Consider the following 15,629-nt stretch of genomic DNA (forward strand, 5'->3'; position numbering starts at 1 on the left):
CAGAGAGAGAGAGAGAGAACCAGAGAGAGAGAGAGAGAGAGGAAGAAAGAGAGAACCAGAGAGAGAGAGAACCAGAGAGAGAGAGGAAGAGAGGGAGAACCAGAGAGAGCGAGAGAACCAGAGAGAGCGAGGAAGAGAGGGAGAACCAGAGAGAGCGAGAGAACCAGAGAGAGAGAGAACCAGAGAGAGAGAGAGAGAGAGAAAGAGAGAGGAAGAGAGGGAGAACCAGAGAGAGAGAGAACCAGAGAGAGAGAGGAAGAGAGGGAGAACCAGAGAGAGCGAGAGAACCAGAGAGAGAGAGGAAGAGAGGGAGAACCAGAGAGAGCGAGAGAACCAGAGAGAGAGAGGAAGAGAGGGAGAACCAGAGAGAGCGAGAGAACCAGAGAGAGAGAGAACCAGAGAGAGAGAGAGAGAGAGAGAGAGAGAGAGAGAGGAAGAGAGGGAGAACCAGAGAGAGCGAGAGAACATCTCTGTGCTCGCCGGTGGAGGATAAAGGGGGTTTTGGTTGAGTTTCAGACGTAAGCTCCTGTTAAAACCACCAGCCTGGACCATTCACACGCAAAAGCTTAGTCCCACCACAAATACAATGAAACGAGACTGCGTTTAGGTTGAGACCAAGGGCACTACGGCAGGTGAAGACACAGAGCTTTCTAAAGCCGTCTACCAGCTCTGCTCCTTGCAAGACCATGAGCACAATAGGAACTAGTTTGGACTATAACACACACACATATGCACATGTAAACACAAAGCACACACACACTTTGACCTAATGAAGTCTGATGGGCAACACATTTTCTCGATATGATGTCATCCCGGCGCTCTTTGAGGCCCTTGGTATTTTTATACAGGAAATGTTACCTATAAAAATGGAGACAACATATTCCCACACAGAGAAGAAGTCCTAAAATAACCACGGCGGTTGCTATTGTTCACAACAATGTGACTCTAAAAACAGCATGGGAAATGCATATACATTTTGAAATAGGTCTCACAGCCCATAGCGTTAACATTTTCCTGATATAAACACTGTTGTGGAACTATTACATCTATCCTGTCGGTAGCTATACAACTCTGCATCTCTATGATGGCTTCCGTTTGAAGCTAAGCAGGTTTGGGCTTGGTTAGTATAGGAGACCAGACGCTGCTGTGATTGGTCAATGGAGAACCCCGATGCCCTAGGGCAGTCATTGGGGACACTGCCCTGCAAAGGGTGCCGTCTTTTGGATGAGAGTACGAGAGGTCCTGACTCTGTGGTTATTAAAGATCCCGGTGGACGTATTGCAAGACTGGAGATGTTAACCCCGTTGTCCTGGTTAAATGATCAACCTGTCCTCTCATGCAGCCATGACCGGCCAGCTTCCGATTGGCTCATTTCATTTTTCCCCTGTAACTCTTCCCCAGGTCGTTGCTGTAAATGAGAATGTACGTTCAACTTCCCAACCCATTTATTTTCTCTTCCTTTTTTTCTTTCTTTCTCCTCTTCTCCTTCTTTCTCTCTCTGGCACAGCGTTCCAATGTTTATGCATTTTCTCAGATTGCTGGCGGGATTGTCAGAGGAGGAGGTTTCATTTTTTTCCATGCAATCTCTTGCCTTCAGAAACCATTAATGCCTATTCAACATCAACATCAAGGCAGGCCTTTGATGTGTATTCTGGCGGCAGACCCTTCTCTTTCTCCTCTTGCTGCCTGCTGCTCCCACTCTCTCTATCTCTCTCTCTCTCTCTCTCTCTCCCTCTCTCTCTCTCTCTTCTTTCACTCTTTATGGTTACTGTACAATCAAAATATTAAACGGATTGCTGACAAATGATTTTACCTGGCAATTAAATATGTAAACGGAGTAGGTTGCGGTATGAGAAGGCGATTAAAAAGCCCAAAGGCTCACCAGTACAATAGTACCCCCTCGTCTGCCTCGCGAGCTAGCGTAGCCCGTGGAGCGAGTGGTGCCGCTTTTAACAGTCTCACACGGGCATGTTTACAATAGCCTCAACCATGCTAAATGCCAATTACCACAACACAAGGAGAAATGAATGGCACAGTTAGCACACTGTTTAGAGAGAGAGAGAGAGAGAGAGAGAGAGAGAGAGAGAGAGAGAGAGAGAGAGAGAAGCAGAGAGAGAGAAGCAGAGAGAGAGAGGAAAGTGAACGCTGCCAACGGAATCAATGTAAAAACCCGTCTCATTCATTTCTCTCGTACTATGAACGTGAAAGAACACAAACTATGAGGAAACGTTTCAAAGGGTCAACATGAAAGTCAATGGAAGTTCTCCGTCATTCTTAATAAATGAAAACCTTTCTACTACAAAAGCACCTGTATGGAGTTGTCCAAGGACTCTAAACTTCACCAGAGAGATGAGATGGGAGATGGGGGAAGGTCTGGGGCCTGTTGTGGGGAGAGGGGAATGCAACAGTCATTGTCTATCAACACCTTTGTGGGGAAAAATGCCAGCAATTTAGGTTTCCCTTCAAAGCGACAGCCCAGAGAGGCTATAAATATAGAGCTCGGAGCAGGGGAGGGGGTTAGGGGTGGAGGAAAGGGCACAGGGGTGAGGGGTGAAAGGTTCCATCTGCCCCCTTTAAACTTGCATTTCAACAGAACCATTGACATTTTTTCCTGTAGAGCCTGCCTGCATCCCAAAGGGCACCCTATTTCCTTTATAGTGCACTACTTTTGTACCAGGACCCATAGAGTTCTGGTCAGAAGTCGTGCACTATATAGGGAATAAGATGCCATGTAATGCAACCTGTGCCTGTGTGTCTAGATCTGTTGAAAATAATAGAATAGAATCCTCACTTTGTCAGGAATGTGTGTCACCAGGCACATTTGCTTGAGGCAATGAAAAATCTATTTTCATGTCATTAAGGCTATTTTAAGTGATTTCAAATTCAGCTCAATTGAGTCAGTGCGCCTTGGCTTGGACAACGTCTTTCTGATTCGCTAATGTAGCAGGACTGCGGTGGCTGAATTAATTCTGTAGGGTATTTAATCATTTCCTGCAAATAAAAGACAGATAATTGACGCAAATATGGCTGAGCCGTCTCGTTGGGATCTGGGGTACTTCATTAAATGTTTGTGTTGACTGCAGTTCTCCCAGTTCTGCTCTCTAGGCTACCAATTAGCCCAATGGCCCCATTTTGATCACTAATGTCTCCCATTAGGCCATAGTGGAGACTGCAGAGTGTACCTGGGTCCTGTTCAATAAGCAGGACTTTTTTTTTCCCCCAACGGGGAGGTACGACCAGATCTTGTCCAATGAGAGCACAGCTTTGTGTTTATCGTTACAAGAGGTTGCGCCCTATTGAACATGACCCAAGTCTGCGAAGAGGGATTAAAGACCACAGTAGAAAAGGGATAGCTACCTATTGGGCAAAAACTGGCTGAATAATATTTTTTTCCACTTAATTTTAACCCAATAAATCTATGTGATGAATAGAAATAGAATGAGTGGAAAACAAATTGGATTTGCAAAAAGGTCAAAGGGCATTTCATCTTTTTTTCCACCCAACTTTTAATTTAAAAAAAATATTGAATTTCACATTGAATTCACATTAGTTGACAACTCAACCAAACGTAAATCAAAATGATACGTTGAACTGAAGTCTGTGCCCAGTGGGTAGGGTTCTCCTAGGGGGTTCTCCCTGTGAGGTGCCAGCTGCCATGCTGATCTGCCATTCCTCTCCTCTAATGGAGAGAATTGGAAAATAAAGAAGAGCCCATGGGGATCTCACAACAGGCAACGGTTGCCTTGTAACTAGAGGGGACTTAGGGATTGAACACGGGATCCGTCCAAAATGGCACCCTTCTCTCCATATAGTGCACTACCATGGCGCAGGTCAAAAGTAGTGCACTATATAGGGAATAGGATACCATTTAGGACTCGGGCAGTTTATTTCTACCCAGACATCTGTCTTAGCCTGGCGTCCAAACTGAACATTTCACTGAAGCGTAGAAAAATCGTTTTGAATGCCAGGCTACTGTTGAATCCCAAATGGCACCCTATTCCCTATGTAAAAATCTATGGACTCTGGTCAAAAGTAGTGCACTATATAAGGAATTGGGCTCCATTTGGGACACACAGTTACATGTGTCTACCCCATGGGCCATGAGTACGCAATGCCCACTTCCGTCAGTATTGAGCCCCTTCATTCTGCAGCTGTCCTGTACAAACTCTTTGGATCAGACAGATTCCAATCCTGTACAGAACTATGGAATCCCAACTTGAATGAAGAGCTCAAACCGGAGTGGTCTGAAGAAATAGGTAGAAATGTCAACTTGTGTCTTGAATGTTTCTCCAAAAGAGGAGAGTTCTGTCGTTAATGTCATATGCATTATCACGTAAATCAAGCATCCCCCGTTCTCGTTTGCAACTGAGCAACAGAAATGAGCAGACAAGCAAAAGCGGCCATTTTCATTTGAAAAATAGTAAAACTTTTAATAAAGGCTACAATCTCTTAATAATTACAATAATTATAGGTCCATGTAAATCTTTAAATGAAACTCTGTATATAATGTATAATTTACAGTTTAGATGGAACAAAACAACAACACAAAAGCCGGGGCGTAAAAACCAAATGACATGATTACAGGATACTATTAAATGCATTAAAAATATAATATTTTCAACATAAAAAGCCCTTCTGAAAACCAAGGGAATAATTATTAACACCCTGATTCAGGGTAGTACATGGTATGGCATCCATGTAGGCACAGGTGCTGTACTCATAAAAACACTAGCCACAGTGTTTGTGTCCTTTTATCCAGACTTCAAAAGAAATGCATAATTACAAATGTATACAAGGAACTCCGTCTTTGAAGATGTCCTTTTCACAACATTCAAAAAGCTATTGGAGAAACATTTCTTAAAAACGTTTTTTTCTTCTTTTCTCTCCAACGCTAATAAATATGGAACGGAAGCAGTTTTGAAACGTGGCGATATTAAGCCGCTGCTTCCTGGAGAGGTGGTTCATTTCAATAGAAGCGCGACAAGGTTATTTTGGTGTGCTCACTGTAAACACTTCTTTTCTCCAGGTCCTCTCTCTGTTCATCTCATCCTAATTCGCGTCTCTTTTCTCATCTCTCTTTCGCGTCTTTCCCTGTGTGGTGCCTGGTCCACAAACAAAGGCACAACAACCTAAAAAAAAAAAAGGATAGAGCTCGGTGCTGGAGTGAGAGACAACCAACGACTCTCTTACTCTGGCTCACAAATGGAAGAGAACACATCAGCAGCAGCATATATTAAGACTGGGTTGGTTGGTTGGTTTACTACGACAGTGGAAGGTTCAGTCTCAGCAGACCCCTGGTACAGTGAGGTTGGACAGGGGTAAGGGGGGGGGGGGGCACTAGACTAGTATCATGACCTTTGTGACATTACAAGGTACATTTAAAAAAAAATCACCACAGTATTCTCCCAATACTCGAAGCAGCTTGTCCATCAACTGGACATGAGGGGACAGGGTTGGGTTGGTTGGGTGGGTTGGGTTGGTTGGGTTGGGTGGGTTTGTTGGGTGGGTTGGTTGGGTTGGTTGGGTTGGGTGGGTTGGGTTGGTTGGTTGGGTTGGGTGGGTGATGGGTAGACAAGTTGAAGGTGAGGGAGGGAGAGGACATTTTTTCAATAAATACACAAACTTTCAAATCATGACAAGAACGCATCAATATAATGTAATACATGTATATACACACATATTTTCAGGTATGTATATGCACACGTATAGACGTTTCATGTTGTAACAACGTTTGCACAACATTCGCACAACGTTATAAGAGCAGGTGGTGGCGCTGTCGCCAGTCCATTGCAGGCGACCAGGGAGCGACGCAACGTTCTCACAACGTTACCACTATTTAATCGCAACGTTGGTCTCTCGTATTAGACAAACAGTCATCTGCATCTTCAGTGGTTAAATTCAGGGAGCCTAGAGGCCTCCAGCCGCCGTCTCTCTCTGTCTGTAGTGTCGTTCCCTTGTGTTTCTAAGGCTGATTGGTTAAGACAGTCAGGGGGGGGGGGGGGGGGGGGGGCTCTTCTGGGTTCGGCATACTTCATTGGCTCGTGTTCCTTCAATCACACTCCTCTTGTGCTGGATATATTAACTCTTATTTAGCTTAATAGTAGGAAAGAAAGTCTGGAGCGTTTCCGCCAAATATCAAGTCAATCACTCCAGTTCCTCGCGACAGTCTGTGCCCTGGAGGTTGTGTATTTGGTTGATGGGTAAGGTAGGGTTGGGTAAGGGTGGGCATAAGGGTGGCATCAGTCCATCCTCTCCACCTTACCCAGGACCTTGCCCTCGTACATGGGCAGAAGGGCGCCGTCCTCCCATACCTCCTCGAACACGGCCCCACACTCAAACTCGTCGCTGGCCTTCTTGAAGTAGTACCTGGAGAGAAACAAGAGAGAGAGAGGGGCATGGTCAGAAAATGTTTTTTGAGAGTAAAAAAATAACTAGCATGGTGTCTTCCTCTTTAACTTGACACTATGGACGAGCAAGTGCTAAAAATAGTATTTGTACCATGAGAACAGTTTCTCGACACCTACACATCCAACTCCACACACACGATGACTCAAACCCGTAACCAAACTGCCTTAGGTCACACAGTTCAGCGCCATCCCTCTCACTTCAAAGAACAAATGATTGACTACATTACGCACCACCACCAACAAACAGAACTCAACCCAACCTGGCAACCCCAACCACTCCAACTAGTTTGGGTTGCCAGGTTGGGTTGAGCTCGACAGTGATTATTTCAAAGAATTAGCAGCAGCAGCGGGGACCAAAGAGAGAGAGGGAGCTAAAGGAACTTGACTGCCGGCCATTGTACAGATGCCTATCTGTCTTGGAAGGTCTCATTAAAGTTGAAGGGCTAATTAGGACCTGTCTTAAGCCCCCCCCTTCCTCTCCTGTCTTAAGCCCCCCCCCCCCCCCCCCACCCCTAGCACTGAGCTCCCCTTGTCTAGCCTGGCCTTTTAATTGTGCCCTACTGTCAAATGAAGGGCCTTCCTTTCACTGGGGCTGACATTTCAGGTGCCTGAGAGTCTGCCTGTCACTGCACGCCCCACACACACCTACTAACACACTGCTAGAGACAACTATGGAGACACACACAGAGAGAAAGACAGAGAGAGAGGCAATAAAACACACGCACGCACGCACGCACACACACACACAAAAACTCTGGGCAGCTTTCCGATCACCAGCAGAGAAAAGAGGGAGAGGGAAAGAGAGGCGCGAGAGAGGAAGAGAGGAGAAGAGGGGAGCAGACCCCCTCCGTGGGTGTGATAAATTGGACGCAGGCCGGGCCCGAAGGCCGACACCCCACGACGAGGAGGAGGAGGACACCAATCCAGACAGTCTCCCGGGAGGTCAAGGAGTCACCTCCCCCTCATATCCCCCTGCCTCCCCCCAAAGTCCCAGGGTTGATTCGGCTCAGGTCTATGAAGTCTACTGACTAGTTTTCCTAATGATTTCTTCTCCCCTAGCTTACAGGCAGCGATGACCAGCGGGGGAGATTTAATGATAAGCTTTGTAATGGAAAATGCCTCACTTTACGCATGTATGCCTGTGCCCTGGAATCTCCTGGAAAACACGTCCCCCCCCCCCCCCCCCCCCCCCCCCCCCCTCCACTTCTTCGTGTTTTTAGTGGTACTTAAAGAGAGGGTTGGAAAACGGAGGGTTAATGGCGAGGGTTGAGGAAGCGTCGTACAGCTGCTAGGGTGTGGTCTGGATGGTTGGGTGTCGCTATGTTTTTGTTTTGTTGGCATGATGCATTTTCAACGTGGTTGAAGGCTGTAGTGAAAGAACGGGTCTCACAACCTTTCTGAAAGCCTGAACGCTGAAACTACAGATACGGAATCTAACGAGGCAGAGAGGCCTTAGTGAAGTGCGTCTTCGCGGCGTTTTATCAAATCGAAATAGATGACTGTGTCTCCTGCCATTTAAAATCACAACCCCTACTCTTTAAAGGAATGGGCTCCATCTTCACAAAACAAACAGTTCCAAGGCATTGGCGCTTCTTTTCAAAGAGCGGGCGAGAGAAAGGGGGGGGGGGGGGGGGAAGAGAGAAAGGGGGAGAAAGAGAGAGCGAGAGAAGTGAAGATGGAGAATAGGGAGGGAGAGAAAAGGAGTATTTCCATTGGATCGTGTTATATATGGCAAAGGATTTCTCTCTGTGCAACATCTGGCACCGATATGGTCTGGCAGCGTGGCCGAGTACTGTTCTCCTGCCATGTTGAAATGAACCAACTCCACACATTCTGAGCCGTTAGAGCCATCGGCTTCAAAATCGCCCTTTCTTCCCCGCGGAAGAGTTACGGTATAGTGAGGGGTGTGATGAGTTGTCTGGATGGGTTCAGCTCGGACTGACAGGCAGATGTGGATGTTTTTTTATTTTATTTTTTAGAATCGAGATACTGATGTCTCGGGAATAGTTTGTCTCTTTGGTGTGCTACAACCTATACTCTAGTGTCCCCTTTAGGTGTAGGTTCCTTGAATGAGACATTGTGCGAAACGATTCCGTCCCTCTCGAATTCTTAACTTGATGAAGTCATAGCCACGTTTCAACAACGAAACAAAACACCGGTCATTTCGACAACTCGTGCAAACCCTTCTTCAAAATGTTAAATCAACACACAACTGAATCTAAGAAGGAAAAAAGGTGCCCGTGATTCTGCCTGATGTAATCCTTGGGAGGCGGAGGAATTTGGGGGCCTCGCAGTGGCGTGTTGAGTCTGTGCACAGAATAAAAGGCCTGGACTTCAAAGCCATCCTTATTAAGAGTGCCTTACTCTTCTTTCCCCCTACTCCACATACAAAGCTGGGAACTCCAGCTTTTCACACACATTTAGTTCCTACACAAACACACATGTACATAGACAACACACACACTTGCTCTTCAGAAAGAGAGCGTGTGCCGTGCATGAAATGTGTGTTTGAAAGGGGTGTGTTCACCTATAGTTGTGCATTAAAGGTGTGTTGTGCAGGAAAGATGTGTGTGTCTGTGTGTTTACCCATAGAGGTATATTACAGGTGTGTGTGTTAGTCTAGGCATTCACCTGTAATTGCCTTTTTTGCTAAGCTGCTCCTTAAAGTGTCCCAGGGTGAGACTGTGCGTCTTCATCATGCTGCGGTAGGGGATCTCCTCACCACAGAAGAAGTAGGTGACCACCAGGTCACAGCCAGACACGCTCGCGCCGCTAATCGACTTCTTTGGCTCTTTCCACCTGGAAACAGAGAGACAAGCAACACATTAGATAGAGAAAGCATAACCGTAGCCATAGCCAAGACTTCACGCTGACATTATATTTGAGTCATTTAGCCGAAGCTCTTATCCAGAGCGACGGACACTCTTAACACAGGCCGTGTGTAACTGTTGGTTGGGAAGTTAGGCAGAACTGAATACGCAGAATTTAGTGAGGAATTAGCTCAGGTAAGGTGAACCTGACCCGATTACAGGTGTGTGTCTGTGCGTTTCATCCCACACACACACACACACACTACCTCGTTCACTTCCAGGGGGCCTTTTCGGGTCCTATACTTCAGACGCGGGCGCCTGCTAGCCCTAGACAGCTGGCCCACTGAAGGTCAGCCAATTAAATCTCAAAAAGACCCTGGTAGTCAGGTGGCTACGGCCCTATCATCAAACACAACCAAGCTGCCCCAAAAAAACACACACACACACACACACAGGGCCGAGGTAGCGAAGAGAGGGCATAAATAACAACCAGGGGTCGTTAACTTCCATGTGTACGTCTGTGCATCCGCTGGTGTGTGTGTGTGTGTGTGTGTGTGTGTGTGTGTGTGTATGCGAGAGGACTGTTTCAGACTACACCCATCATGTTTAATCTTAAATGATTAAAAGCGGAGGGAGAACAGAGGACTTCAAAGGGGAGAGACATGCTGACTCACAATATCCCTATCGAGGGGAAATCAGAGCGAAAGAGAGACGGCGAGAGCAACTGGGGGGGAAAAGAGAGAGAGAGAGAGTAGGAGAGAGAGAGAGAGAGAGAGAGAGAGAGAGAGAGAGTAGGAGAGAGAGAGAGAGAGAGAGAGAGAGAGAGGTGAACTCACTCGTCTGTTTGAAGTGCGGGGCTGATCAGAGGCGGGTATCCACTGGGGAAAGGCAGAGGGTGACTCCTGTCTCTTTGAAGGCTGGACGTTGAATGCCTGTCAGCCAGAGAGAAAGACAAAAGATGCAATAGAATGAGATAGACGGCATCAGTGTTCACGACACAGAGGGAGGAAACACTGGAAAAACAGGTGTAGGCTTCAACAGTCGCCTGAAGTCAAACATTTTCAGAAAACCCCTCACTTAATTTGGAGAGAGTCATTTGGCTCATTGTAAATTGACTATGCATCGCAAGCTAGGACAAAGATAGGCTATATGAGTGTGTATGCCTACCTCTGTTTGGGGGGCTTGGAGACCTCCTCTAACCTCCTGCAGGCTTCTTCTAACTGGGCCAGAGTGTTGGGCGGGGGCAGGGGGGGCATGGCCGGGTCCTGGATGAAGGGGTGGGCCGGATGGTGACCTCCACGGAGGTGACCCCCCACGCCGCCCACGCCTCCCCAGGAAGAGTGCGTTCGGCCGGGAAGCGTCTTGGGCGTGGAGGGGTCCGGGAGGTGGATCTTCTTCAGCCCCTGAGTGCTGCCGTGAGGTTTGTTCTTGCCCTGCCTCTCGCTCTCCAGGATCCACTGCCAGACGTTCTGCGAGCGGTCCGTGGCGTCCAGGGGCAGGTGGGGCGGGGACGTGACCCCGTCGCCGCCGTTAGCCTGGCTCAGGCGTATTCCTTCGCACGGCTTCCCCGGCCGCTTGGGCAAACTGCTGCAGTGGCTGGAGGGAGACAAAGAGGAGAGGGTTTACATGGGACTCTTCCAGGAGGAGAGGCTACATCTACAACAAGCACTAGTGACGGGAACGATGACGCTAAAATGAAACTCACGGAAAGCCATCACAACTCGCTATGCTGAGACATATCCATGAGATAAGTGAACAGTTTACATCACTGACCCAAGTACAGCCCTAAGGTAAATGTGGTCGTATGTGAAGTGTAGGGGAAATGACCCCAGAGCAACTCTAAAGTAAATGTAGTGTACTTGATGTGAATGGGGAACGGACCCCGGTACAGGTGATATTGTACGTGAACTGACCCGAGGGTGAAGTCTGAGTAGTCGGCGCCCCCTGGGGGACAGAGGCACTGAATGCGCTGCGCCGCCTCGGCCTCGATCTGCTCCTTGCTCTTGGGGCCGGTGGCGGTGTGGTGGTGGATGTAGTGGTGGTGGATGTGCTTGGTCGACTGCCTGCTCCCAGCCAACGGGCCCTTGGAGGCCCCCGGGTAGGAGGGCCCCAGGAAGGGGACCAAGGCGGCGGAGGGCCGGTCGGGAGAGCACGAGCGGGGCGAGTGGCGGACCACGCCGGGCGACTGGCATCCGGGCGTCTTGAGCACCCGGGACAGGTGCTCGTCTAGGATGGCCTGGGCGTCCTCGTCGGCGCCGGACGAGGTGTGAAGCAGGGGGTGGTGGAGCGGGACGGCACTGGGGAGGTCACTCTCATCCCTCTCCTCCTCCTACACACACACACACACAAAGACGTAATGCGTTAGAATGTGGACGCAGTATAGAAGAACAGGGACAATATAACCTACTCAAGTCCATAACATTACAAATATAAAACATTGCTCGCTTGCTAAACCCAACCAAATGACATTTGCGGAGAACGCAAACGCTGCGACGAACACCATGTACTGTATAGCCTTGTGAAGTAGCTGAGAGAAACTCTACGGCGTAACTTGAATTGACTCTCGGTTTCTGTGCTAGCTTCTTCTTTCTTCATCTATAATGCACAGCAAGCCCAGACACACAAAGAGACCGGCACGACACACACTCAGCAATACGCCACTGGAGAGTTGAGCGCTAAGCGCTAACCATTTGAATAGACTTCAAGTGTGTCAAGAAACATAAGTTTGAAACTTCCTCGGAAGAAGAGACTTTCAGAGAAGAAGTCGCTAAACTGCACGGCAGAGCCTTAGTCAGTTCAATTCTTTCCAAAGCAGGACCGCAAGCAAAGTCTCTTTGAATCAAGGAAGAAGAGTCAGCTAGCTAGCTCCAACACTAACTTCTCACATGGCTCCTCCTAGCTACATTGTCTTTCTAGGTAGCAAAGACAGGGTTCAGGACTGGAGAGTCACCTAAACTAGGTTGCAGTGGAACGTTCCAAAGCTCATTGCAGGTGAGGTGGGATGTACCAATGTAGTGGGAAGGGGGGGTTCTTACCTCCTGGATCTGCTGTAGCCTCTCCTCCAGGGAGCTCATGGTGTCCTGCTCCCTCTTCAGTTTCTCCAGTCTGGAGATGAGCTGGGCGGCGAAGGCCAAGGGCTCCACCGGCGTCATCTCCTTAGGAAGCCTGTGTGTCCTCTGTAGGGGAGAGATGGGAGGAAGGACACTTTTGAGTGTGTGTTTGAGTGAGTGTGAGTTAGTTGTCCCTAGTTTTCCCCCCCAATTCCTCCAGTGCCCTCTACTCTAACTCTATAGGCCTCATTTGATGCCCTTGCCCCTGGGCTAACCCCTAGCCCGATCCCCCCCCCCCCCCCCCCATGCCCGCTGTCCTTGGCACCGCATGCCCTGTCGGCGGGGTAGCAGTTGGCCTGGCTCCGAGGAGGACGGCCCCCGCCCGCTCCCTCTGTACTCCGACCAAGCCATCAGCAGAGGCAGCCTCTGAAGTCAGCACACTTCAAAAGGGGCCCTTGTCAAACATCAAACACTCCAACCCTTGGGGTGGGACGGACACGCGGCTTTAAATCTCCCCGAATAAAATAAAAAAAGACAGATATCGACAGTCAGAGGAGGAGGCAGAGAAAAAAAGAAGAAGAAAAAAGAGAGAGAGAGAGAGACAATATTAAAACAAAAAGAGAGAGAAGAAAAAAGGAGGGGGACTGAGAGATGTGTGGAGCGGTGGGAGGGAGGGAGGGAGGGAGGATAGAGAAGTCAAATACCGGGGAGATCTAAGGGGGAAGTGGTCATTTATTTCCTGACTGCACACAGGGCACCTCCGAGGTACCGTAGACGCATTATCCTATTTTTCTCTAACTATATGTGCCGGCTTCTCTCATCTTCCGTTCTGTATTATTATGTGGCGCACTAGCTTTCTTGATTTGACTCTTTCTTTTTTTGTTGTTGTTGTTCCTCTCATCTCTTTGTAGAGACGATGAAGGGAAGACAGAAGAAAGGAGCGAGAGGGGCCGCTGGCAAAGGCGCGCCGGCGCCGCGCAGAGCCCCCCCCCCCCCCACTCCCCGCTGCCTGGGGCTGGTGCATCTTGGGAGCCCGAGCCATCTCCAAATCAGGAGGGAGACATTAAAAGGAGAGCAAGTGGGGAAGGGAGAGAGCGAGGAACAGACAACAAGGGCCCCTTCTACTTGGCTACAACCCTCCCTACACAACACAACACACCCACACACACACACACAAAGCCTTCCCTACGCACCAAGACGGTACACAAACACATTGTGAAGGGAAGAGGACAAAACTATTTGCATTGGTTGTTTTCAGACACGGGTGCCCCAAGACTGAGTGTCAATCTAACCACTCCAAAGCCCTGGAGCTGTGCCGTGAAGTACCAAGCATTTAGAGACCCCTGCTTGCACATGACACTACAGGCAGTGGGGGTGGTGAGAGCCATATGGGGGTTGGGGGTAGGGGGGCTACTGTCACAAAATGGGAGTGTGTGTGTGTGTGTGTGTGTGTGTGTGTGGGGAGGGCTCTGTTGGAGGTTGTCAATAAAGAGGCCAGGCAACCTGGGTCCCATTCATTCATCGCCATGATCAAAGCACAGGGCTGAGTAGTAAGCTGGCTGATTTAGGGAGCATCACAAGGCTCGGTTCTGTGACCCCTGGCCTCTAATGATAATCATCCTCAATATCACCACCACCATCATCATTATTACCAATGTTTTTTTTTTTAATATTATGCATTTACAACACAACAGGTGAAACACGAGGAAGTAAAGCAACAGGGGTCTATATATGACAGCTATAAAAATGTCAGCTGTTGGATGGGAGGAAGGGAGGGGTTGAGCAGGAGAGAAAATAAGTGATATGCAAATCCCCCCTTTCATTTACCCTGACTTTTTATAGGAAAATGAGCAGGTGGGGAGGGGGGAGAAAGAATATAGTATTCTATCACAACAGCAGAAAAAGAAGGAGAAGAAAACACAGTTCCCACCGGGGAGAAAGGGAACCGCTTGTAAAACGGGGATTGAGAAAAGTCTGTGGTGTTTTAAAGACATAAAGACACTGTGTATAAAGACAGCAGACATCAAGAAACAGGAAGTAAACAGGAAGCGGGACTCACGGGAAAGTGGGGTAGCGAGACCAGGCCGTTGATCTTGACGCTGCGGTGCATCTCCCGCTGGAGCTGCTTCTTGGTGCCCAGCTTGTATGGAGGGATCCCATCTCTGCCAGGAGGGACACAGGTAGGAAACAGGGTCAATAAACACAGTCGCATGTCACTCAAAATGTCCCCTGCATGTCTATCTCCATATAAACATTTCAATTTCCTTTCTCTTTGCTTAGAGCCAAGTAATACCCACACTGTATTAGCGGCGTGAAAGACATTAGCCTAGCGATGTGGACAGAACCGTGAGGGGAGGCTGATCATCACTGAAGTGAACAACACAGCACCACCCTCACTGCCACCCCCCCCTTTCCCCCAGGGTGGGCACATCACAGCCCAAATCAAAGACCAGAGGAGCCCTTGAAGGGCCTTGAAGCCAAGGCAACAAAAACACACCGGGACAATGGAGGGGTGGGGGGGGAATATGCTAAAAATCCCGGCGCTGGGGTTCAAAAGTGTCCCACTGATAAGTTCCCATCAGTCCTTGTCAACGTTGGAAGGGCCTGATTTTTCAAAATGGCAGCCGGGACTCCCTTGAGAACGCTGGCTAAGAGGAGAAGCCTAGAACGCTGCTACTTCGAGGGGCTAGCGAGGGGCTAGCGAGGGGCTAGCGATCTTGCTTTAAAGCGGTGTAAGACATGCAGGGTTGACATAAAGAAAGATTGCCATAATGTAGCTGAAAAAAAGTGCCTCTGGACAGTTCATCCTTTAGGCAGTGGCAAGGGGTAAGAAAATACATATTTTTCCTCTCTCGCCCTCCAATGTGTGCTTTTCCAGTCCGCTGCCATTTAAGCCTGGCCAATTATCTTGGCCTTTTTGGTTGCTCAGAAGTGTCTGACCTAGCACAAGCGCTAGTTTTTCCACTGCCTCTTTGAAATCTCACACTCATGCACATATGCACCCGCTGCCATCTTCATTTGGCAAGTGTTCCGCCAGTAAGCCTCTGATCTCGGCAACATCAAAAGGCTGGTTTGTAAGATAAGGTAATGTTTGAAGTTAGCGCAGCAGCATTCCCTAGCGTCCAAGTAAATCCATAAATAAGATATAAGCAAAAAGAGAGAGAATTTTTTGCCCCCCCCCCCCCCCCCCTCTTGTTCTTTATCAGGAAATGAGATTCAAATTTGCAGTGTGCCTTACAACAAACTATAAAAGGACACACTAATCAAATTGTTCCCCCCAATGAGGAGGAAGACGCTGTGGTTTTTATTACAAATCGGTGAGGGGTAGAGAGAGAGAGAGAGAGGGTGAGAGAGCGAGAGTG

General features: G+C 48.5%; 1 protein-coding gene across 4 annotated transcripts in view; it reads right to left on the reverse strand.

The window, feature by feature from the left end:
- Window positions 1–4,403: 4,403 nt before the first annotated feature.
- The window catches only part of LOC110485974 (axin-2), a 77,902-nt gene continuing 66,676 nt past the window's right edge, over window positions 4,404–15,629 (reverse strand). For all 4 annotated transcript variants that reach the window (XM_036940640.1, XM_036940639.1, XM_036940637.1 and 1 more), the window contains 7 exons: window positions 14,327–14,429; window positions 12,253–12,393; window positions 11,131–11,546; window positions 10,385–10,813; window positions 10,054–10,149; window positions 9,039–9,206; window positions 4,404–6,366 (listed from right to left, as the gene is read on the reverse strand). In XM_036940640.1, coding sequence (XP_036796535.1) covers window positions 6,240–6,366; window positions 9,039–9,206; window positions 10,054–10,149; window positions 10,385–10,813; window positions 11,131–11,546; window positions 12,253–12,393; window positions 14,327–14,429 — 1,480 coding nt within the window. In that variant the 3' untranslated portion in view covers window positions 4,404–6,239. The remainder of the gene's footprint in view (window positions 6,367–9,038; window positions 9,207–10,053; window positions 10,150–10,384; window positions 10,814–11,130; window positions 11,547–12,252; window positions 12,394–14,326; window positions 14,430–15,629) is intronic.

This window comes from Oncorhynchus mykiss, chromosome 13 (assembly GCF_013265735.2).
Source record: "Oncorhynchus mykiss isolate Arlee chromosome 13, USDA_OmykA_1.1, whole genome shotgun sequence".
Lineage (NCBI taxonomy): Eukaryota > Metazoa > Chordata > Actinopteri > Salmoniformes > Salmonidae > Oncorhynchus > Oncorhynchus mykiss.